The sequence below is a fragment of the Onychostruthus taczanowskii genome, unplaced genomic scaffold, assembly GCF_017590055.1.
Source record: "Onychostruthus taczanowskii isolate IOZ18803 unplaced genomic scaffold, ASM1759005v1 scaffold20, whole genome shotgun sequence".
In the NCBI taxonomy this organism is placed as follows: Eukaryota; Metazoa; Chordata; class Aves; order Passeriformes; family Passeridae; genus Onychostruthus; species Onychostruthus taczanowskii.
Genome location: NW_024499240.1, coordinates 9,704,812 through 9,727,991, shown reverse-complemented (window position 1 = coordinate 9,727,991; position 23,180 = coordinate 9,704,812). Strand labels below are relative to the sequence as shown.

General features: G+C 49.0%; 1 protein-coding gene across 4 annotated transcripts in view; it reads right to left on the bottom strand.

Moving 5' to 3' along the window:
* Positions 1-23,162, bottom strand: part of NRP2 (neuropilin 2) — an 89,115-nt gene extending 65,953 nt beyond the window's left edge. For 2 of the 4 annotated variants that reach the window (XM_041403223.1, XM_041403224.1), the window contains exons 1-2: positions 22,752-23,162; positions 10,955-11,132 (exon numbers count right to left, since the gene is read on the bottom strand). In XM_041403223.1, coding sequence (XP_041259157.1) covers positions 10,955-11,132; positions 22,752-22,824 — 251 coding nt within the window. In that variant the 5' untranslated portion in view covers positions 22,825-23,162. The remainder of the gene's footprint in view (positions 1-10,954; positions 11,133-22,751) is intronic. The other 2 variants (XM_041403225.1, XM_041403226.1) reach the window with 1 other exon arrangement.
* Positions 23,163-23,180: the final 18 nt, after the last annotated feature.

Genomic DNA, 23,180 nt, shown 5'->3' with positions numbered 1-23,180 from the left:
TTACACATGTGTAACTCATCATTTTAAGGGTAATCACTCCTAATTTATCCTGGTGTGAGAAGAGAATCAGTCCTCATAGACACAGGCTCTGATATGGATTTGTGCACAGAACTAAAAAGCCTGTAACATATCTAGGTTTAGCCAACTAAATGTCCGCTACTCTCAGTAGAAGCAGATTTCTCACACCCAGCTTGGAATGAGATTAATTGTTCTTCTGCACTGACAACAGAAGTACTTTAAATCACTCTTAATGACTAGATCTGGGCTTTGGGTGTCTGAACAATGCAGAGATGAATCTGATCTCAGTCTGAACCTTTTGGGGTCATTTTTGCCTATGCTGAGGCAAAAGATGCTCACAGAGCTTGCCCTTGTTTTGCCCTTATGGAAATAACTGACTCTGGCAGCAACAGAGAGAAATGGGCTATAATTGCTCTGAATCTGAAGGGATTTCACTGGATTTCTAAAATCCAGTGGCAGCAGGGGAGAGCTAGGCTGGTGTGGGGGGAGTGGGGGGTGATGGCACAGGCAAAACTGCTTAGGATTTCTCGGAAGTTTGTTTTGAATTTGTTGTATCCAATTACGTCTTGTGTAATCACAGTATTGTGGGGGTTTGTAATCATTCTATTGTGCTTTGGATTATTTTCTTATCTCCTCAAAAAATCTGACCAGAATTTCTGAGAAATGAAAAAATCCAGTTATCCAGTTAAAGGGAAAGGAAAAAAATTAAGGAAAAGGAAAAAGGGAGAGACAAAGAAAAACAGAGGAGAGAAAAGAGCCCTATTAGAATGAAAAAGTTCTTTAAAAATGCCTTGAAGACAAAAAATGGAAACTATAAAGAGCCTCTATTTTTTACTCTTCGGGTTGCTGTTTTCACCCCCTTATAAGCAGGGTTGATGGAAAGAGGCTTTCAGCAGTTACTGCTAACTTATGCCGGGGGCGAGGGGGGGAAGGTAGCCAAAATACTTCGTGCAAAGGGAGGAATAAAACCTAACTGCAAAGTGCTTCTGCGGCAAGTTCTGATTCAGGAGGGAATTCCGGCTCCTAGCATGCTGCTGCCCTCCCTTGAGACAGGAGAGCAAAGGCTCCCCCGCGCTTCGCCGCTCCTCCCCAGGCTGCCTCCCTCGAGCTGTGCTGCCAGATCGCTGCGGAAAGGCGCCTTGGAGCGGAGAAGTGCTCTCATCTGGGGCATGTCTGCAAAACCGACCGTTATATAAGAAAAGGGATGTGCTAATGTGCACTTAGGGGGTTTTTGCAGGCTGTTGTTCAGGAGTTACACATGGCTGTTTAATTTTATTTCTGTCTCCAAAACCATCTCTATAAATTCCTCGCTCTTCTATTTTTAGCTACAGGGGTCTTTTGTTGCAAGATGTCTTTGGTGTTCATTGGTGAGGGAAGAATCATGGTGAAATCAGGAATAAAATATATAAAGCATGCTCAGAATAAGCCCCCTTTCCATGGCATTCTGCCTTCTGTTGCTGCTCTAAGGGAACTGAAACAACTCACAACCCTTTCATACCCCAAAACGCAGGACACTTGAGAAAATGCATTTGCACTTTTCTCCTTCTGCTACAATCCATCTGTGGAAAAAAATTAGACTTTGGTTTCTATGTCATTTTACTGTCACCACTCACAGGCACTTGATCACTAACAGAAAGAAAAAATAAATATAATAAAAGATAACAACCACAAAAGGAAAATTTACTGCTGAAAAGCAGCAGAGCAGGCAGAAGGCAAGGGCAAATGCTCACTTTGCTCACTCTTTGCAGTGGGGGTACAGATTTCCCTTTTCTGATGGGATCCAGTGCCTGACAGCCCAGGCAATAGGTGGAGACGAGCTTAGGTCAGGCTGTCCAAGTTCTAGGGTGCTGATTAGGGATTAGGGAACACTCACATGGCCTGCTGTACCAGCCCTAGTCCCAGAGGAGCAAGTGATGTCCCATCACACCTTGCTGGTGGCAGTATCATCATGGCCTTAGACACCACATGCCGTGAAAAGCAAAAGGAAAGTGTAAAAAAACTGGGATCAGATGGGGATCAGAGCTTGGTAGCTGGGCTTTCCACTATCACTCATTTGCACTGGTTTTTTTTCAGCACAAAACTGAAATAAACACCTCGTTAAGCACCAATTGTATAAAGGAGGTTGTAAGAACAGAGCCCTGACCAGCCCACCCTCACCCTCCTGGCTGTCTACATCCCTCATTAATGATGGATGGTCACCCTGGGACTGGCCCACCATAGCATGACTTTCTGACCCCGCATTTTCTCAGACACAGTCTGTTCACAGCCCAAATCCCGCCTTAGCTGATGCACAAGTGAATAAAGCTTTGCTGCCAAGACTGGCCTGCAGCCTCCACTATTTGGGCATTTCCACAATTTGGCTGTGCCAGCTTGTAGTAAGAGCTGTTTCTGGGGCAAACAGCGCACCAAACCTGCCTGATCCCTCCTTGCTTACTGCACAGCACAGCATCTCCTACCCTCTTCTCTCCTCCCAAGATGGGCATTGCAGCTCAATAGCCATCTGGACCAAACGGTGCCAAGTCTGAGCACGGTCAATGCCTGAGTGAGGGCGGGTGCTGTGCCACGCACATGCCACACCTCGCTGTGCACTGGCAGCAGTGGTGACCTCCCACATGGTTCTCTTTGACAGCAGTGACTGTCTGGGGGTATGGGAGGAGTTAGCTGCTGGCAGGGGCTGGTTGGCAGCCCTGAGGTGAGCTCAGCCCAGCCCAGAGCAGCAGGTCAGAGAGGCAGCCACATCAAGATAGAAGAGGAAAACAGACACAAGGGAATGGGATGCTGCATGAGGCTGGTAGGTACCTTTTCTCCTTAATGTGCCTTGGGAGCAGGAGGATGGGACTGCCCCTGTTTCTCCCACAAACAAGGACCCTGACACTGCTTTGTTCAGAAAGATTTTCTTTCAAGAAACCCTTGTATCACCCTCCCGTTCAGCCGTGGCAGTGTGTCTGCTTTGTCCTGCCAGCTCAGCCATGGAGTGTTTACAAGCCTCCCTCACCCTTCCAGGCTCTGGTTCAGCTCCATTGACACTGAAGGCAACAGACTCCTCTGTTGGCGTGTGATGAATCAATTACGTCCTCTGACACTCTATTACTATAGCCCTTACATCTCCAGATTGCAGATGAAAAGACAGGCTGAGAAGGGGGACAGGGAAGGGGAGAGGTCTCCTGAGGTCTCCTTCAATTGAGTTGTTGGACATCTGAAGAAATCCCCATCTGCCATATTTAAAGACAGAGAGATGTTTTGCTTCAGAATGGCAGAAAAATCAGAGCGTTTTCACAAAAGAAAACCTAAGAAATCAAATGGGTCAAAAAACTTCAACGAGATGCAGTGAACACAGATCAATGGTGAGTCAGTCCCCTCTGCTGATGGAGATCCCAGCCTTGTTCCCACCCATGATTAACAGCCAAACATTGGTATTACCAAAGTGACTGTCATTACACCTTCCTTCTCACTGCAAAATAACAATGTAAATGAAACCTCACACCAACACTCACAGAAGAGGAAGGAAGCTGAGCACATGCCTCAAACTCTCGTGCTGCCGGTGGAGGGGGGGGAAGCACTTGTCCTTGTTGGACATCCATCAACAACCCCAGCTCTGAGGTTTCCCTGGAGGTTTCTTACACGTGGAGCACTTCCCATGCAGACACCCTGCATGCAGCATGGCCTTGGCAGGCACGGGGCTGAGAACAGGGGCTCTCCCATCGACCAGTGGATGAGTACTGCCTGTCTCAGAAAAGCAGAGCTCCACCTCAAAAGATTCCTCACACAGTATCTTCTGTACTGCTGCAAGAAGGTGGGGGCAGTCACATAACATGAGCAGAAACCCTGCTAGTTTCTGTGCCATTTGTAACAGAGTGAAGTTTTTGGCAGAGGATTTCTACTGTCAGACCCCACTGCTTCAGGCTCTGCTTCTAGGAATTCATTAAACAATAATATCTCCATGTCTGACCCAGTGTTACTTTAAAACCACACCATACTACTGTACTGTGGTTGCTCACTAAGCTGCATGTAGATCTCAGGAATTCCTTGGGATTAGCAGTGGGGTGGGGTGAGAAAGCAACAGAAAAACCCTAGGTTATTCACTCTTTCTAATGATCTACTCATCTACTCATTAAGCCAGCATAAGGAAGGCTTTCTATGGTGTGTTTGAACTAATATATCACAGACAGTTGCTTAAAACACCCTAGCTGTGATTAGTGGACCATGACTGCTACTAACTTATAGGGAATTCCAGGATCACCAGACTGTGGTTTGCAACGTATTATTACGATGCCATTCAATGGTGGTGTGCAGCCGCTTGATTTAAAGGAAACTGAGAACTTGCCTCACACTAAAACCTAACCTCCCCCAATTCCTTCAAATATGTTCTATGCCGAGTTCTGGCCAAAAGCAACCACAAATTTCTTCTGTTTTTCAGTCTGTGCCTTGCAGTCTGTTCTTTTTATTTTGCATTCATATTTAATTGTAGAATTCACACCCAGCCAGAAAAGACTGAGAATAAACTGGTCGTCTTCTGCTGCACTCTGACCTCCTCCTGTGTGATGCTGCTGCTCAGCAGCCTTTGGAAGGGAGTGTGCTTTGCACTGTTGCTATCTAGACTGGGTTTTATGCCTGCAGATGCCCAGATCTTCTTTTCTTATAACACAGGGAATTTTAAGTGATTCACCAAGGCAGGAACAGTAAATCAATAGCAGGGAAAGGGAAGAACCCAAATCTCACAACTCCTAGAACTGATATTTGCTGGGGAGTCTGCCAGTCCCTTGTTATAGCTTGACAATAGGGATTATAACCATTAAAAAGGCTGCGAGTAGCTAAGTCAAACAGTTGCTCATTAAAAGGCTAAACTAGCTCCTGTGTAAATCAAGGTAAAACCTCACATTTCCTTTACCGAGCTTTGCATTGAGTCCTTAACAAAAAATGGACATTTTTAAAATATCAGTCTAGAGCTCCCCTTACATTCACTAAACCTTCAAACTCCTGCATCCAGACAACAAACCCATCATGTAAAAAGCCACAATCCCACAGACATTTATTTAGGCTTCTGAGACCTGTTTGGGATGAGCCTCTGTGAAGGGTGTCACCTGCTGTCACATCATGGGCTGGACCACTGTTGCAAAGATAGTCAAGGGCCTCGGGCTCTGCTGAAAGCAGGAGCACCTCAAAACTGTGGTTATCAGGCATTCCAGTGGGATTGCTCTACTCTTATCCTACTGCCTCTGTGCTGAGCAGGGTCTGCAAAGATGCAAAGGATTTAGAGCTGGAGTGTATAGTGCTTGCTCAAAAAAGGCACATGTTTCTGACACTTTCAGCTGAATTCTGAACCCACTTAATCAGCAGTCACCACAGCCAGCCCTGTGCTGGCTCCCTCTCCAGAAGCTGTGAGGTCCTGTTCCTTCCCTCGCTGGACAGAGAGGCTGACTAAGAAGTGAGTACACCGCCACGACTACCAGTTCCTCCTCAACAGCAGGAAGGAGGGGGAGAGGTCTCTGTCTCTAATCCTATTGTTCCCAGTGTCACCAGCTGGCCCTCAATTTGTCATCATGCCAACAGGAAGCAAGGTGCAAAACAAGATTTGACTCCTATGCACCGGATGTTAGTGAGCTGTCGGGTCATAGGAGACCCCAGGAGAGTGTATTTGGGGCCACCACCTCCTGCAGAGCCTGGGCTGGGCCTGCCCCCCAGGAAAAGGCTCTGGGGCATAGAGGAGCACAGCCACAGAGCAAGCAGAGATGGGAAGCAGAGAAGAGGGATGTGAACAACCTTGAGCTGTTAACTCATGTGGCTGGTCTCATCATCACAGCTAACCCATTCCCTGATGTTCCATTTTGGAAAACGACCTGGGCTTGATGGGAATTATGAACCATACAGCGGATGCTGGATGGAGTTAAAAACCAGTAGAAGCTCATTTGAAGACAAGTTGAGCTGCAGTGTCATGTTACCCAGACTGAATAATTTCCTGTACGTTAGAAATGTTGCTTCTGGCTACCCATGCCACAAATGTATGAGCAAGCAAATGCCATCCTTAACATCTCATCTTTGACTTCCCCTCACTGCAAAGTTAAAGCTTGACTCCCCCAGTACTTCAGGAGATGCAGTCACTTCCCCTTGCATCCTAGCAAAGAACCCCTCCAACCCCTAGCATTCTCTAGTGCTCCAAATGTATTTCTCTTTCCTAAGCATTTTGCCAATCACGAGATGAACTGCATTGTTTCTAAAATGTTTGCTAATAAGCTACTTATGCATACTTTTCAAAGCATTTACTAATTAGCTGTCTATGATTGCTGCCTTGTCTACCCTTAACCCTCACTGATGGAAGGATGGCTTCTCCCAATATTACGCTCTTGTTTGAGGGAGATGGCAGGAGGCAGGCTGAATGCTGCAGCCCCCAGCTGCCTGCCTGGCTGTGGGTACTGGGTCTGGATGCAGCTCTGCCTGCCACCTCAGCTCAAAGGAATTTGAGCCAGTGTCTCTGTGGCACTCTAGGAAGAATGCAGAGTTGTTTTGTTCCAGTGCCTAGCTTTTTGGATGCTCAGGAGAAGGCCATGCTGCCTTCACTGGCTGTCCAAGCTGCACATCTCACCCTTTGTGCTGTGGCATGTTGCTGCCAGTGTCCCCTGGCCAGCAGTGCTCTGCGAGATGGGCACTAGGAGCGTGCTGTCTCCTGGACAAATCTTGGCTCACTCTGGCCTTCAAGCTGGGAACAGATGTGCATCCTCCCTGTATCCAGCACACATCAGGATGATTCAACTCTCTTGGCACCATTAGGGCACTTATGAGGTCACAGTGACCACTGCATAAATTTCCTCATGATAGTGGCCCCAGTTCCTGTTTCTTGAAACCTTCTGGACTTGACAGTGGGACCCAAAGTCAGGAGGAAGAGCCTTTCTGCAGCTCAATTTCCAGTTTGCCATCTCCAGCCTATTTTGGGAGTCCCTGGCCCCTATCTCCAGAAACTTTCGCCAGCGTTTGGCGTGTGCCACCAGAGGGGGCTGCGAGCCACGGCAGCGGCTCCCTAACTCCTTCCCAGGCAGGGATCCCACCGACCACAACCCAGTTGCAGCACGTGTTGGAAATGGCTGCAAAAAATCCACTGGCCGAGGTCTGACTACCAGTCGGGCTTTTTTAAAACACTGTTCCTCTGGAGCAGATGTTATGACTCAGCTGGAAGGTCTTCTGCTGGCAGAGGAAAAGCCCAAGCATGTCCACTGCAGCCTGGAGGGAGTGTGCATCTGCTGCATGTGCACAGCCCAGCCTAACTCTCTGGTAGGGCCAGCTCAGTGTGGCTGGGGGTGCCAGAGTCTGTCAAACGCAGGAGGGAGCTTTTAGTGGTCCAAGGAGAAGACCAGCAGCGGGAGGGTGGCACAAACAGAAAAGGTGGTTGGTCATAAACACAATGACTCATGCATAACTGAGGTTTTGGACTTGGATTTTCCAAGCAAGCAGAGCAGACAGAACAGCAAAATGGCAATTAGGAAGGAGTGGACAACTTAGCTACATGACTGCAAAAGCTAGGGTTTAGCTGTCCCTGTTGCCCACTATTGCAAATGGTTCAGGTCACTCCTGGGATCCCAAAAAAACACCAACATGCACAAGACTGCCCAGCAACCCCCATATTACACAGAAGTGGAAACATTTCACCACAGCAGCAGCCTGCTCTTTTCCACTGGATGCCACTTCCCTGTTCATTGAACAGATACCTATGAGGTGGGGTGCAGTACCTGAGCTACAGCTGCACTTGCAGCAGAGATGGGAACAAACAGCCAGGCACTAGGATGATCATTTCCAAATAGCTCGACAGATCTTTTATCAGAGCATCAAACTTCCCTTTTGGCTCTGGCATTACTGCCGTGGCCCCACAGCTGCAGGACAGCACAAACAATGGCCCTGGCCCCTACTCCCTGTCATAGCATGCCCACCCTCCCTGCCGCAGGAATCCCTGCTGGTGCACAACAGCCACAACAGCAGGAGGAGGCCAATTTTCTTAACCTAGCTCGCTCCCAAAGCAAGACACTTCCTCAGAGCACAGATACAGCACTCAGAGAGAGGTGTTCTGGGGCTTCAATTACACCAAATTACTCCTTTCATGATGGTGGTGATGATAGAGTGCAGTTACTTAATGCAGCTGGACACAGCTGAAAAACAAAAGCCCAGATGTGCCTCCAGAAAACAATAGCAACAAGCAGCACTGAGCAGCCACCTCTGTCTGCCACCTTTGGCATCCATCCCTGGCTAATGCTTCCACCCTCCGGGCTGCCAAAGCTGTTCTCTGCAGCCAGCTCTTGCTCTGGCATCTAGGCAGCACCACCTTCATAAGCCCCTTCCAGCCAGCTGCTGGCCAAAGGGAAATCACTGACCTTTCCTCAGAGGTCCCCAGCGTGCCAGGCACAGTACAAAACACAGGAGGAAATGCCTCCTGTCCCAAAGGGAAATCCAAAGCAGATACAAGGAAGGCCAGAAGAGACACAGCAAAACTAAAAAGACTTTTGGAGACATTTTTGTAGGCTTTCAAATGGGTTTTAGGAATGTAAATGTTATGCTTTATGAGGGAGAAACTTTAGCCTAATAAGGTAAAAAGAAATGTTGAAAGAAGAAGCAACAGAGGAAGGGGTTATGGTGTTTACCTCTGGCAGCTGGAAGCACAGACCAGCCCCATTGTTGCTCCAATAGCTGCCAGGTAGCAACACCAGATCAGGGGACCTTGTCTGCCCAGAGAGTGAGTGCCTCAGTGGAGTCCATCTGCCTGTCACCTTGATGTGAATGTGCTCTATATTAATGATGAGATGTCAAAAGGAGGGCTCTGCCCTGAGACTATGTCTTTGATGCTGATCTCCTGTTCCTGTTAAGGTTCACACCTGCAGCTGCAATGAGGTCTTTGCTTCTTCATAAAAAACCTCTGGCACTCAGACAAGATTTATCACTAGATGGTGACCTATTATTAATGTATTGTAATGTAATGTATTAATGCCCAAGCTTTACACAGTGTCCATATTTGACTCCTCCTGACTGGTCACTTAAAATAATCTCACTCGTATCCATTTCTTTCAGGCCATGTTTATCATGCACTGTTTTCATTGTTCTATTATGCCTCCTATCAAGCACTGTCCACGAAGCTCTTTCAAACCCACTCCTGTTCAGTGCTGGCTTGAGAGAGCAGGCACCCTAAGTCAGCTTGGCCCTCAGCTCACAGCTGTGGCCAGCAGAAGCTCAAGTGCAAGTGGATAAATCATATTTCCCTTTAAGAAAAGCTCCCTTGTGCACGTACACGCAAAAAGGGAAAGAGTGAGACCACACAGCAGCCACTCAGAAGATTGCCACAGTAAAGCAAAAAGCAGCAAAGGGATAACCAACACCCCCAGAGCTCAGGCAGTCCTACTGAACACACCACCTGCAGCTTGGGACCAGACAATGCTCTCCCACAGGCAGCAAAACATGGCAAAAATTGCACAAGATGCTCAGAGCTAAAACTGGCACCTTCCTACAGGTGGAGGAAAAGCCCATGGGGATTTCCAGCTCTCTGACCAATCTGTTTTTGCTTGCCTGAGACCTTGAAGAGGCAGAAGCTGGAGTCCCTCCTGCTCAGTACACAAGACTGTCCTGGCCAGTACATATGGCACACTCTTCAGACTGCAAATATGGGCCTATACAGCTTTTATTACTGTGAATTTGGGGCAACTGCATGAGCTATGAAGAGGCTGTGCAGTTCAGCCTATGCAAGCAACAATAAAATCTGATAGCAACTATCATTCTCACATCCATTGCAAGGCCTTGTTGTGTTCATCTATGCCCACTTTAAGCCTTTCTGTACCTTCTCCCTTCTTTATACACAGCCCCAATCCTGCAAAGTGCTAAACACCTTGCACACACAGTGACTTCAGGGAGAGTTCATGGTGTTCAAAGCCTTATTAGCCCAGGCTTTATCTGTAGGGGGTGACAAGATCCCAAATGACATCAATCAGCACACCTTCATTAGAGTTAGAGGAGCTATGCTGATTTATGATAGCTGAGGATCCAGCTCTGCACTTCATAACCTTCAGTACATCATCAAACCCATGCTGAATTCTTTGTTCTCTGCAGGACTGATTCTGCAGCCCCATAAATGCTTCCCCTGTTCCTTTGTCCTTTTTTACAAACAGAATTTCCCTCTCCATATGCAACCCCCTTTTAATCAACAGGACCAGTATATTGAGCAGGACTGCTGCTTGTTTTAGGAGACCCCAAGCTCCTTCACACTCAGGCATCCCTGTAGCTGGGTGTGGATTCCAGATGAAACCCACAGGTTTCTATGTCTGCTGAGACCATGTTATTAACTCAGCCTTTTATGGTGCCCTTTGATGCCTTTAATTATTCTTTACTAGTTGTTAATTGTTTTTCCCAGACATCTAGTTTCTGTGTCCTTTCTTAGAAGAAAAAGGGAATAAAATACAAAAAAACACCTCCCCAGTTTACCAAACATAGCAGAAAAAGCTCTACGGGAAGTCAGATCCAGCCCAAACAGCCCAGACCACCATGCCTCCTGCCTCACATGGCCCAAATCTGTGTCTCCAGCCACAGGGCACTCTGCCATACCTCTGCCTAGTTACACACCAGGAAATTGCTCTGCTCTCCCAGCATGGTTTAAAAGAAGAGTGAGGCTACTTCAATACAGAAAAACCAGTGGCCTTTTAATCTTTTAACCAGCTGGATTTTGCTTTCAGGTGGTATCAGGCCAAGTTAAGAACTACAGGTTCATTGCAGAGTGGGCTTATCTTATGTGCCCAAAGCAGCATCTTACAACCTAACAGGTAAACCTTGCTCTGGAAAGGCAAGGAGATGCAGCACTGTGGGGGCTCAGGCTGATGCTTGATTTCAAGTGGAAGGAAGTACAAGACCCATATCACTAGGCAAAAGCAGGAAGAGGAGGTAACTATGTACTAGAGAGGAAGAGGAAGGCTCTTACTTGCAGTCATGTTTTTCAATTTCGAAGTGAGGGTTGAAGTTGAGGATAATCTTCTGGTTGGATTCAGGGGTGTAGATGACCCATTCACAGTTCTGGTGGGAGGGGTAGTCATTGGGGTACCCTGGCGAGGTGATGTACCCAGCATCCTTTGAGTTCAGGCGACCCCCGCACGGCTGAGCTGCAGAGACACAGAAGGGAACAAGGCATTGAAAGATGTTCTGGGCATCAGGTGTGCACAGCAGGTCTTCCTGGGCCACTGATAGGAGTGGTCTGATAAAGACTATTCTCCAGGCCATTGACATCCCTTTGGTACTCTAATATTGATATTAATCTCTGGGCAAGGAGAATTATTCTGCAGAACAAACATACTCCTTTCCCCTCCACCTCCTGCCACACTTACATACCACATTTCACACAGACCAGAAAAGAGAAATGAATGCTCTTGCCAAGGCAATTACAGAGCCATAAAGTAAGAGACAGATTGATATCAGATCATCTGTAGCTGCCTCATTTTATCCCTTCTTTTGCCTCCTTTGCAAGCTGTTCTGTGTCAGTCTCCCACAGCTGCCTCAGGAGACACCAGAATTTAGACACTACAAATTCAATCCAGCTGCAGGAGGGCAGAAAGCTGTGCTGTTTCCAGGGAAGGAAACTGAGGCATATCAGGGATGCTGGTGAGCCCAGACTCACCCACACTGTGTGGCAGAGCTAAGGACAGTACCCATCCTTCCTGGCCCCAGCCTGCAGCCCCATGAAAGCCCCTCTCCGTTTGCTGCACTCTCCCTCCCCAGCCCTCCTGCCCCAGCAAACATGTCTCAGCAGCCTTGCAAGCTAACCCATCCTCTGGAGCTGCAGACACAGATAATCAGCAGCGGTGGTTTTGTGGGACTAGCCCACAAATGGCTGGCAATGGCTGCGTGGTAAGCAAAGGAAGCTCTCTGAGCTTTGGGCTAGAACAGGCCCTAGAGGGTGATTTTGTAATCAAAAAAACATTTAATCTCATGAATGCTGCAAATCAAAGTTATTATTGCATTACTTGCTGGGAGGAAAATCTGCATCATGGGGTCACTTGATAATGCACTACAAATCCCAAAGTCCCCTTCTCCATGGGGCCCCCATTGTGTGTCCTGCTTTCCCTACTCCCCTGCCACCCCCTCATGTCACCACCCAGGCCCACAGGCTGCAACAGCTGGCCCAGAAGACAGCATTGCCTCTTCCTACCCAGAAAAACACACAAAACCCACCAAAATGGGCAAAACCCAACAAAACCCTAAGCCCCTTCATAGGGCAGGCTGGCAAGCATACAAGGTTTCCCTGGTCCCACATTGTGGAAAGTTGGAAAGTTCTCCTCCCTGACAATAAGCAGTGGGGTACAATGTGAGATGCAAACCCTCATGGGATGTTCCCACCATCCAGATAGCCCCACAGCCCCGGAGGACCCTGGACATGCAGGAGGGTGCAAATGGGTTTTCCCAAGGCCCACGTTTGCATGCCCTGAGATGGAGGCTGCAGCACAACCCACACCCTGAAGGGAGCCAAGGCACCCTTGATACAGAAGGGTAACCACACATCCCAGCAGCTCCATGAGCGAAGGGTATGTTCCACGGTGTTCCCCACTGCCTTGGTCCTGAGGGATGTTCCTCTCCCTCCACAGCAGCACTCACTGCAAAGCCCCAGGACCACCCAGAAGAAGCAAAGCAGTGCCGATTGTATGGCCTCAGCCCCTTGCTGTGGGTTTGGCTCTGTTCCTCTGCCATAGGGTATACCAGGTCCCAAGGGTGTCCCCTGCCAGGCTGTCACAAGTCCACCAGCTCTCAGTAGGGACATCCCAGCCTGCGTTCAAACTGCCCTCTTGCCAGAGCCAAGGCGAGCAGCAGGAGTCAGGCAGGACCCTCAGCAGTAATGCTTGCTGGAAAAAAGCACTTTGAATAAACAACCTGATGCCTGCACGCTGCCTGCAGAAAATGCACGTGTCCTGTGCAAAACCAAGGGCAACAGGAGGGCCCTTCATGGGCCAGCGAGGCTTACTTTGCTGAGAAAAAAACACTCAGTTTCCCCCACGTTTTTTGTGCCCTCTAACACATTCATTCTTCAAAATAACTTTCTTCGCACACACCCAAAGGCAGATCTGCAGCCTTCCTTTTTTCTTAAAATAATCCTGTAAGTATCCTGAAAAATACGAGGGGAAAAAATGCAGCACTGCCGTGAAGAGAATACAAAAAAACATCTGGTTTTGTTCCACAGGAGAGATTGCTCAACACACAAACATTTACAAACCTACATTCTTGCACAAATATCTTCTCTCAGGAAGGCATGTTTGCCCACACATGTGTTTATGCGGGTTTGGAGGGAGGGAGAGAAAGACATTCACGTGGAAAGAAGAAATTCATGGACTTGTTGACATCAATGTACAAATAGACGTGTAATTCACACTTCACTCATGTACGCACTTTCACACCTTCTCATAAAAATTCACACCTCGTTTGCACACATGTCCACCCCCTCCAGCAAAGAAAAATATTCAAGCTGCAGATTATTTTTCTTGGAAAGGGCAAAGTCTCCAAACAATGAAAATACAGTCAATCCTTCCACACCTCGTGATTCCCTCCCCGTCTCTCCAGCTTTCACACACATGCTACCCGCTAGGCTGATACCACCAACATCACCCACCACTCAGAAGCTGCTAGCCCCTTAGTCATGCCAGGTACCATGAACACCCTGTGAGCCCTTGCAACTCAACCACTTGGAGGGGAACTGTCATGTGAACAGAGATGTCACCTCTTCCCCAACAAATGAACTCACGAGCAGAAACACGGTTCTACCCTGACCTTGAAACTTCTCCTCTGCCCTGCAAGGCCATCGCAGTTCAGTGGGACTGAGATAAAGAAAATCCTAGTCTTGATCCTAATTTCAGGTCAGCTTGGTGCCCAAATTAGACTGTTGGTGCCAGTGAGGACAGCCTGAGTGAGAGGGGCTGGAGCCCAGCTCCTTGCAGCTGAGACCTCTCCAGCAAAACAGGACAAGCAGGTGAATATCCCAAGTAAACACGAGCACCAGCCACATCCCTCAGGTGTTCAGATATTATCAGGAAAATGTCACCATCTTCCTGGAATAGTGAAAGTCTCCCACCTGCAGGAAAGCTTATCTGTGTCTCTCAGAGAAACATATTTGTCCTCTCATTCATTCCTACCCAAGAAGTCCACAGAAATGAAAGGGGCTACTTCAATACAGCACTGCCTTGCCCACATGGTGGGCAATAGCATACCAGGAACTCAAGGCTTCTTAGAGTTATCTGAAGAGGCAAAGTTACTTTAATATCTATGTAATTGTTCTGTTGGGCTTTTTCTCTTTTGATTCACAGGTATCTAGCAGGTGCCTGCAATGAGAACAAAGAAATCTGTCACTATGCCCACTGATGGGCTTAGGGTTTCACTCAGCAGTCATGCCAGCCACTGTCCTTCTGTATAAAACATGGCCTGCTTTGTATACAGTGGAGGCTCAAACTTCTGTGTAAATGGATTCTTACAAACTGATGCATTGCATCCATGCAAAAGAAAAAAAAAGTTAGTGGTATGGCTACTGCTCAGTCTGTATGCATTGGAAGCAAGACGTGTTCCATAGCTAATGGGCTTCAGCAGCTTTTGCCAGCCCTGAATTCACTTAATAAAATTAAAATTAAATTCTGAAGTACAAGCCAAGTCTGCCAGGTGCATGGGACATCCCATTGCTCAGTAAGCAAAATGCAGGCATTGAAAGCAAACTGCTGGGGCCCCTGCCAGTCCACATGGTAGAGGGGCCAGTGGAGCACTGTGCCAACAACAAGGCCACAGGAGAGCAGCAGGGCTCCTCAAGGGAGGGTAGAAAGGTCAATACTCCTTGGCGGTGTTGGAATAGACTATGGTCAGGCTGGGAAATCTGCAGACCCCTCTTTTCATCAAGGTTCACCATAATATAAATTATTCCTGCAACCTCCTCCATGCAGGGCCACCACAAAAGAGGAACTACACCAGAGGATAACATCCAAGGTACAGGGATGGGAAAAGGAGACCTGGAGAAGGTCACAAGCAGCAAAATCCTGCAAATGCTGTGTTGTACAGTGCACAACTCCAAAGTTCCCCATGGAGATGGGTATCAGTGGCTAAGCTCCTCACTCTTTACAAGGCAGACACCTCTTTCTCTGCCCTGACCTGCTAGAGACACCCAAGCTGAGGAAGTCTCCTCCTACCTCTGCCAGGCCACAACAAGCAATCATCACTCAGAGGACCCAAAAATAACAGCCAGGCCCCAGGAACCTTCACTCATACTTGGGGTTTTTCAGCTCTGCAGCTCATCAGGCACATGCTGAAACCTTAGGCCAGGAGCAGGGCTTTCTCCTACTTGAATTTCCTGCCGATTAAACCCCTCTGGATTTCCCTCACCCCAGGAGAGCAGGGCTCACTGTTATTGTTGGACCTTCCACACAGAAACTAAAGCCAACTCTGCCTGTAACAAAAATAATCATCACCAGAGAGGCCTGTTTCACAACAAACATACATACTACAGCCTCTCAGAGCTTGTAGTGTCCAGCACAAAACTACCACGTGTTTTGATCTGTTGAGCTCAGTTTACTTTTGGGATAGCTTTCAGGGCTGCACTCAAAAATGAGGGTGTTCTGGATGCCTTACAAGCAGCAGCAGCATCAATGTCTGTGCTGCTTGAAAAGAGCAGCCTTTGAGGACAGCAAAGGAACAAGGGAGAGAGACGTGGGCGTTCCACAGCAGGCAGATGCACTGCCTAGCCTTGTCATTTCTCTTCCTGGCATGAGGCCCTCCAGCCCAACTTCACACTCTCATTCAACCACTGCAGAAGATTTTCATGTCCCAGGATTCAGCACTATCCCAGGATTCAGCACTGGGCAGAGGAGATTTGCCCTGTCAACCCTCTGACAGCACAGCAAAATACAGGTGCTGGCATACCTGACCCACTTCCCTCAGAGCTGCTGAACTTGGCTCGAGCCCTCGCGCAGGAAGCCCGTGTTTCGGCTCTGTTTGTCACACAGCTCCTCAGAGTTTTTCAAGGTCCATGCGTGTTCAGGCACAGATCTCTTCTGCCAAGGATTCATTACCATTAATGCTCATCCTGCCTCATTTCCCGAGCTCTGACCCTGGCTGGGCACAGCTAACGTGGCAGGGGATCTCACCCCAAACCACAGAGTACAACTTTTGCAGAGGCAGGAACACAAAACATGAGCTCTCACACTTAAATCATACAGTTTAACCATTGGCCAAGCAGAGAGACATAGTGCAGAGGAAGCTAATAAGATTAGATGTTTTATCCCCAGTAGCATAGATCATTTTAGCAGAAGCATGTTTGCTTTGGATTGCAAGATAAAGCTTCAAAGGCTTCCTGAACAAATTAATGGACAAACACACCCAAACAACACAAGGCTCTTACATGCACATTTCATTCCAGAGCACTACCCACATCCACATCTTGAGATTTCACACAATCAGGGAGAGTCCCTATAACATTTAATTAAGGAATTTTACCAGTTTAAGTAAAATTTCACTTAAAAGTAGAGACACAGCAACGTAGAATTTAAAGACTGCTTTTGTGATTTGAACTAGGATTGTGTTCAATTCAAAGTGTCTCAAGCCTGTCATGAGACAAGCTCATAAAACACTGTCTGGGCTTCAGCAAGAAAGGAACGCGCCAATCCATCAGTTGAGGAATGCAGCCATTTGACTGCTTCCTAAGGCAACTGGGAAGGGATGCAATATATTCATTTTATAGCACTGGACAGCAGTGAAAGGGAAACACCAGAAAGCTCAGCAAATGGAAGATTTTAGCTCTGAGCCTTTGCAAAAAAAAAAAAAAGAGATAATTTCAAATTATTTTTAAATAAGAAGGGAATGTTGGAGGGAGGAAGAGAGAGAAGAAGATTTGGAGACTTCTGATAACTGCACTTTTTTCCCCCATGTTAATCCACAAAAGAATTAAGTAGAAACCTTTAAATAGAGACCAACTCAAGCTTCACCATGGAAAATGAGGGCCAAATCCTGCATGCAAATCCAGGTAATTTGCTTTGAAATGACTGGAGTTCAGCTGATTTCTACCCCTGGTGCTCTGGATAGCCACCTTCCAGGAGCTGACATCGCTCTGTACCACTTAGCCAGTGACAACCATGACCTTTAAATGTCCATCCTGTCCAACCCCTCTCTTATATCTTTGGTGAGATTTTACATCCTGTTTGTCCACCTTCACTAACTTTATTATTTGTCATCTTATATCAGAGGGAAATGTAATTCCAATAGGGTAACCAACTTAATAGTAATAGTCTTCCTATAGAGACGTGTACACACAATTCTCCCAGCTCGCCTGCAAATGTAATCTGTGGGTCTGGAATTACAGCTCCTTGCTGTCCCAGTAATCATCCTGGAGAGCATGCCAGTGTGTGTGTACACATGCAAGGGAGGCAGATAACTACATTTTGAACTTGGAGAAATCATGCCTGCCTCTCTGTTAGGCTCCCAGGGGCTTGAAATCTCATGGAAACACACTGCCACCTCCCAGGAATAGGTGGCCGGCAGCTTTAGGAGACCCTCAAGCTGCAGGTCAGGCAGTTTCTGAGTAAAACTCCCCAGTACTGCAGGTGGGAAACAGAAGCTTGAACCTTCCTGCATGGCAGCCCGCCACCCTACCTATAGGCTACATGAGGAAAAAATATGATGGTGAAAATTTGCTGAGCCACCCCCATTAATGCTATCAATAACAAACTCGTTCAAGGGCCGTGGAGACAAGAGACATTTCTAGTTGTACACATGGAAAAAAGATTCCCCTAGGATTCCTCTCTAAAGAGCTTCAGACTTGATGAAAGGTGTTCAATGCCTCTGCAATACTAATTAGTATTATTATTACAAAAATTCCAAAAAGAAAAAAAAGCTTATCTCATGTCTCATCTCCCCCACACCCTCCCAGCTTCCTCACACCTTTTGAACTCATCTGTCAGGGTCCATTCTGAAACTGAATCCTTTTTTCCCCATCAGACAGTGGCAGTTTACCCCTGACTCTTTCCCACAGCAGCTGGCAGAGCCTCTCAATCTCCCAACACCCCTGGCTTGGCCCTCCCTCCCAGAGGCCCTGCTGGAGCCTCAGAACACAATGCAGTGCCTCGGCTGTAAAGAGCCCCACAGAAGGGAGAGGAGGGAAGCAGCCCCTCCTGCGCCACCCAGAGAGCCCCACCATGGGTCCCCCCATGCACGCTGCCAAGCACTGTGGCTTCAGCCCAGTGGCTTCAGCCTGTGGTGCTGGTGGTGAGGCTCAGCAGCAGCTGGATTTGAGTACGCTGTCAAAGTTATTGTACATTCTGGTGAGTGTCTTAAACACATTGTTACCTGCTGAGCACATAGTCAGCAGTCAAACAGAAAGGGAGGAAAGCTGTGGCGAGCTTGGGGTGTGCATGAGGGTGAAAGGGGCTCTGGGTTTGTGAGGGATGGCGCAGAGAAGGGATGGATGCAGAAGTGTCGTGTGCAGCAGCAGCAAGGCTGTGTGTAAGAGGGAAAGTAGAGATCTGTGTGTCTGTGAAGAGAGAGGAGGAATCAGGGAGATTAAAAGTGTATGTGTGTGTGTCTACAGGCAGAAGGGGTTTTCCTCCTTCCTCTTTCTGCATGCATCCCTTTAAAGAAAGGGGGTTCAAAGAAGCCTTTCAATAAAACATAAGCAGAAAAGGACAGCATCCTTTTGGCTTCACCATCTTCCTAGAAGGGACACAGAAAAGGGCAAGCATTCAAGCCCTACACAGACAGCATTTCACAGCAATGGGTGACCCACCAGAACAGCTGGGCAGATGTCTTGCCTTTGTCTCAAATGCACAGGGAGAAATGAGGGCAGGTTTCAAAGACCCGAAGTACTTTATCTCTGGAGCCCATTTTCTTTGACTCATCAAGTAGGAAGACAGGGGAAGATGCAGTCAGACAGAAAGTCCTTACATCTATCCACCCCTGAAAGTTATACTTCAGGCTATTTTGCATGCCAGCCTGTTGCTTGTACCCCCTTTTCCCAAACTGCTTGGGAAGAGGTCACCTCACCAAGGCTGGAGCCCCAGCCTCCCAGCATTACTCTAGCTGTCCTCCCTGATTCAGGGGCACCGCTTGCACATGGAAAGGGTTACAGATCCAAGTTGAGATTTCGACTGTTTGGCCCCGTGCCTGCTGACCTCGTGCTGACAAACCTCTCAAACCTCTCCTCCGTGTCTGTGGTTGTGTCTTTTCACTGCACAGGCATCAAGCCTGGCTCAGAATCTGGCCTTCCGAGATTGCGCTTTGGCTCAGGCAGGGAGCAGGCTGACCCTTTGATTCTGAGTGTGATTAAACCCATGCTACTGTAGTGCTAAGCCGTGTGCAACACTGTTAGCAACAGCCCTGATTTATGTTGTTGCTAGTATTGCGGTTTCCACCAGGGTGTAGACAGGGATTTCGAAAATAGCCCAGCTACCTCTTTGTCTGTGTGTGTGTATTATAATTAGAATTGTGTCAAAGGGCTGTTACAGAGTGAGGATGGAGCTGGAAACGTTCACACCCCACTTCTGCCCCCACCCCGGTGCTGACACCATCAGCCCCAGCTTGGGTGTGTGCAGGCACATCAACTCTCCGCACTTCCCGGATTAGACAACTGTATTCCCAAGGCTCCATGGGGGCACAGTGGTGGTGACTTCACTACACAATGGAGAACAAGTTTAACAGCTTCCAGTTTGCTCTCAGGTTGCTGCAATCTGCCCCCACCACTGTGGCTAAATGACAACTTTTTTCTATTTCGATTTCAGATAGGATCACGGGTCTCAGATGTAGACAATTTATTTTCCTAGCACAGCTGGTCTGTCAGAGGTCATATAATTTGGCAGCAATCCCAGTGCTTAAAAATTAATTTTTCCTTATTAATACAACTGGGGGTCCCACAGGATAGGATCCCAGCCTTATCTGAACCTGACAGCTTCCTAAACCCCATGAAGGATGCTTTCTCCTCTCAAGCTATCTGCAGTACAAGGCCACCATGTCCTGGTGCCTGGCAGCACTGGAGGCTTCTGCTAGGAAACTGACCCACCCGCCTGCCGGGACGGGAAGTGCTGCCTTCTCCAGCCCAGCAAAGTGGGGTGCTTTCTCTTTTTAACCTTCTAAAGCCACACACAAAGTGCCAAACACAGAGAAGGTACTGGGAAGGAGGATGGGATGGGGGGCAGAAGGAGCAAGGCAGGGAGATGGGAAGCACCTCCATAGAGCCTTCTGGGACCAATATACATGCCTGTGACTCCAGACACTACACATAATGATTTTCTGTAGCAGTAAAACTAGGAAAACAAAATACAGCATCCTAACCTGGGTCAGAGGCCCCCCACCAAGCTGGTATCAGTGGTTTTCAGTGATGCTCTGACAACTACCTGATTCCTAGTCTAAAAAAGCTTTTATTTCCAGTAAGAGCTGAATTAACAGCACACAGGCATAAGGCACTACACTCAGAGCTTGTGTGGGTGTGTGTGTGCATATTTGTATGTGTGGCCGTGCACTTGCTTGGCAGCAATTTGTTTTGGTCCCCCTCCCCACCTTGCTACATCTCCTAAGTCACTACTAAAAATAATAGCTTTTAAGTAAACTATTTGGAAGGATTCAGAGTGAGCTTTGCTCAGAGCTGCATAAACATCATCTGAACGGCTCAGTACTTGGGTCACTCAAATCTGTTACTTTCTTACTTCATTGCTTTTTACGGGAAAATGAAAAACACACAGCCATCGAACCTTCAGATTTATCTTCACGGGTCTCCCACCCACTCTCCTCCATGGTTATCTCAGGGTTTGCTTGGCTACATACAAATTGGCAGCTGCACTGTTTATCTCTTACTGTAGAAATATTGCATGAGGTTTTTTTCCATGTGGATTATCATATTATTGTCTATTAAAAACGTCTCCCCTCTCTACTAACCTCCCTTAGGGAACCTAAAGAGGGACTTCCATAATGGGGGAAGGCTTTCAGATACACCAGACTGCAACATAAATCCATCTACCTCTGGCATGTTTCCCTTACTAGGCTGGCTAATTTACTGGAGCTGAGTGTAGCCTGATCGAGGTTTGCATCCCATTACCCCGTACCTTTGCTCGTTGTGCTGGCAATAAAGTCATTTGACCGGATTTGCAGCCACACATCATCTCGGGAAACCACTGCTGGTGTCGGCCACAGAGAGACAACTTCCTTGCTGGTTCCAACACCATGTGATGCTCTGCTTAGCCGGGAAAACCCGCATTCAAATAAACACTGCTTACAGCGCCCGAATGGCCTGAGAGACACGATTTGCTCAAATCTCTTCCTAGTTAACAGTCCTGGTGCCGAACTCGCTCCAGGACAGAAAGAGGTGAACGCATGGACACAGGCACTCGGGCTCCGCGGCCACAGGGATCACAACCAGACTGGCCAGTACACCCTCAGGAGCCAGCCTCAGATTACAGCCCGATCTGCCACGGCACAAAACCTACTCCAGGAGATCAGACACTGCTTCCGCAGCAGGGATCATCGGAAAAGACTGTTGCACTCAGCAAGGGCCTCCCAGGACACTGCCCTTTCTCTTTATCCCATCAAGTGCCTATTCCTTTCCCTGCTTGAACAAAAGATGGGATTTTTTTTTTCTTTCCTTTATAACCGTAAGGAAGGAGGTGATGCCAACCGGCAGCTGAATGTTTATCGGCAATGTCTGTGCTTCGCACTGCAAAAGAGAGGGATTTTCTCAGGCAGCAGAGACTCTCACACTTCCCCTTTTCAAGGGGAAGCTGAGTGGCCACACAGCTCTGGGTTAGGAGAAGGCAGAATGCACTCTACCATCATCTAACGCTGCTCGGGTCAGACCGCAGCTCAGGGCCCTGAGCCATGTCCCGAGGCCCCGACTAACGGGAAGGCAAACCCACAGCTCAGCAGCTGCTGGCTTGCCACTATCGTCCTGCCAGGCAGCTCCTGAGCACAGAAGGAGCCCCGAGAGAGCACTGGATGGCAAATCCTTTTCCTCCAGAGACTGTTCCAGATAGGGACCCTGTTGCCCCCATTAACGAGATTCAAACCCAGTGGCCGGAGAGCATAGGGCTCAGCGTCAGCCTGCCCCACTCCTGTCCCCATGCCGAAGCGACGCAAAGACGGGTTTCATTCCTGCACCTCCTGACAGTCCAGCCTAGCCCGTCACCGAGGGACAGAAAAACACACTCGCGTCCCAATACGTGCCATGAACCAGCCTTGTCCCGGGACAGCCCAGCGTCTGCAAAGTGCGTACAGGTCCCGCACGTACTGCGGGCAGCCTTTCCTGAGGGTGCCGCCGCCGCCGCTAAGCTTCGCCCGCTCCCAGCTCTGCACGGCCCCGGCTGCCTGCTCCCGCCAGACGATTTTAATTTCTCACCTAAAGTTTCCCTAGGCTGCTACCGGCGCGGAGCCGCGGACATTCGGATGCGGGTGTTCGACATGTGGCTGGTCCCTCCCTTCCCCGCAGCTCCCCATGAAACCAGCACGCAACTTTCCAGTGCGGCTCCATCCCCTCGCCCCTTCACGCCGGGCGCTGGCAGCCGCGCGGCTGCAACCCCTGCGCTCCTTGCCGGGGGTGCGCCATCCCCGCCCCGCCATACGCACGAGCCCCTCCAAAACCCGTGCTGCGAAAGCTGCGTGGCGCGGCCGATCGCTCATGCATCCCCTAAATTTATTCCCACGCAAAGCATCTATGCGTGAGACCGGGACCGCGCCCGGGAACCCGAAAGTTGGGCGGACGGGGACATGCCCCATTCCTGAGGGAGCCTTACCTGTCTCCGCCGTGCCTCCAGAGCCGGGCAAGCACAGCCCTAGAAATCCCCAGGCAAGAAGAAACGTATCCATCCTCCGGAACAAATTACAAGAAAACCCGAAACCCACAACGCAAGACCCGAGGCTGCGGGGCCGGGCTTCGCCTCCCTACCCCGGGCGCGCCGCGCCCCGTGTGGGCGCCCCACTCGCGACCAGCTCCGGCGGGGCTCAGCGAGGGGCGGCGGCGTTCCCCGCACCGTGGCTGCGGGGCGGGCGGTGCCGGCGGAGCGCCTCTCCCCTAGGGCGACCCGCGGGGCCGGCGCCTCGGCATCCCCCGGGGCGCGGCGGCGGTGGTGCGGGCTGGGGCGCCGTCTGCGCCTCCTCTCCCTCCCCGCCGGCGCCTCGCAGCCTTTTCAGGCAGGGCGGCATGTGGCTGTCAGCACCGAGCG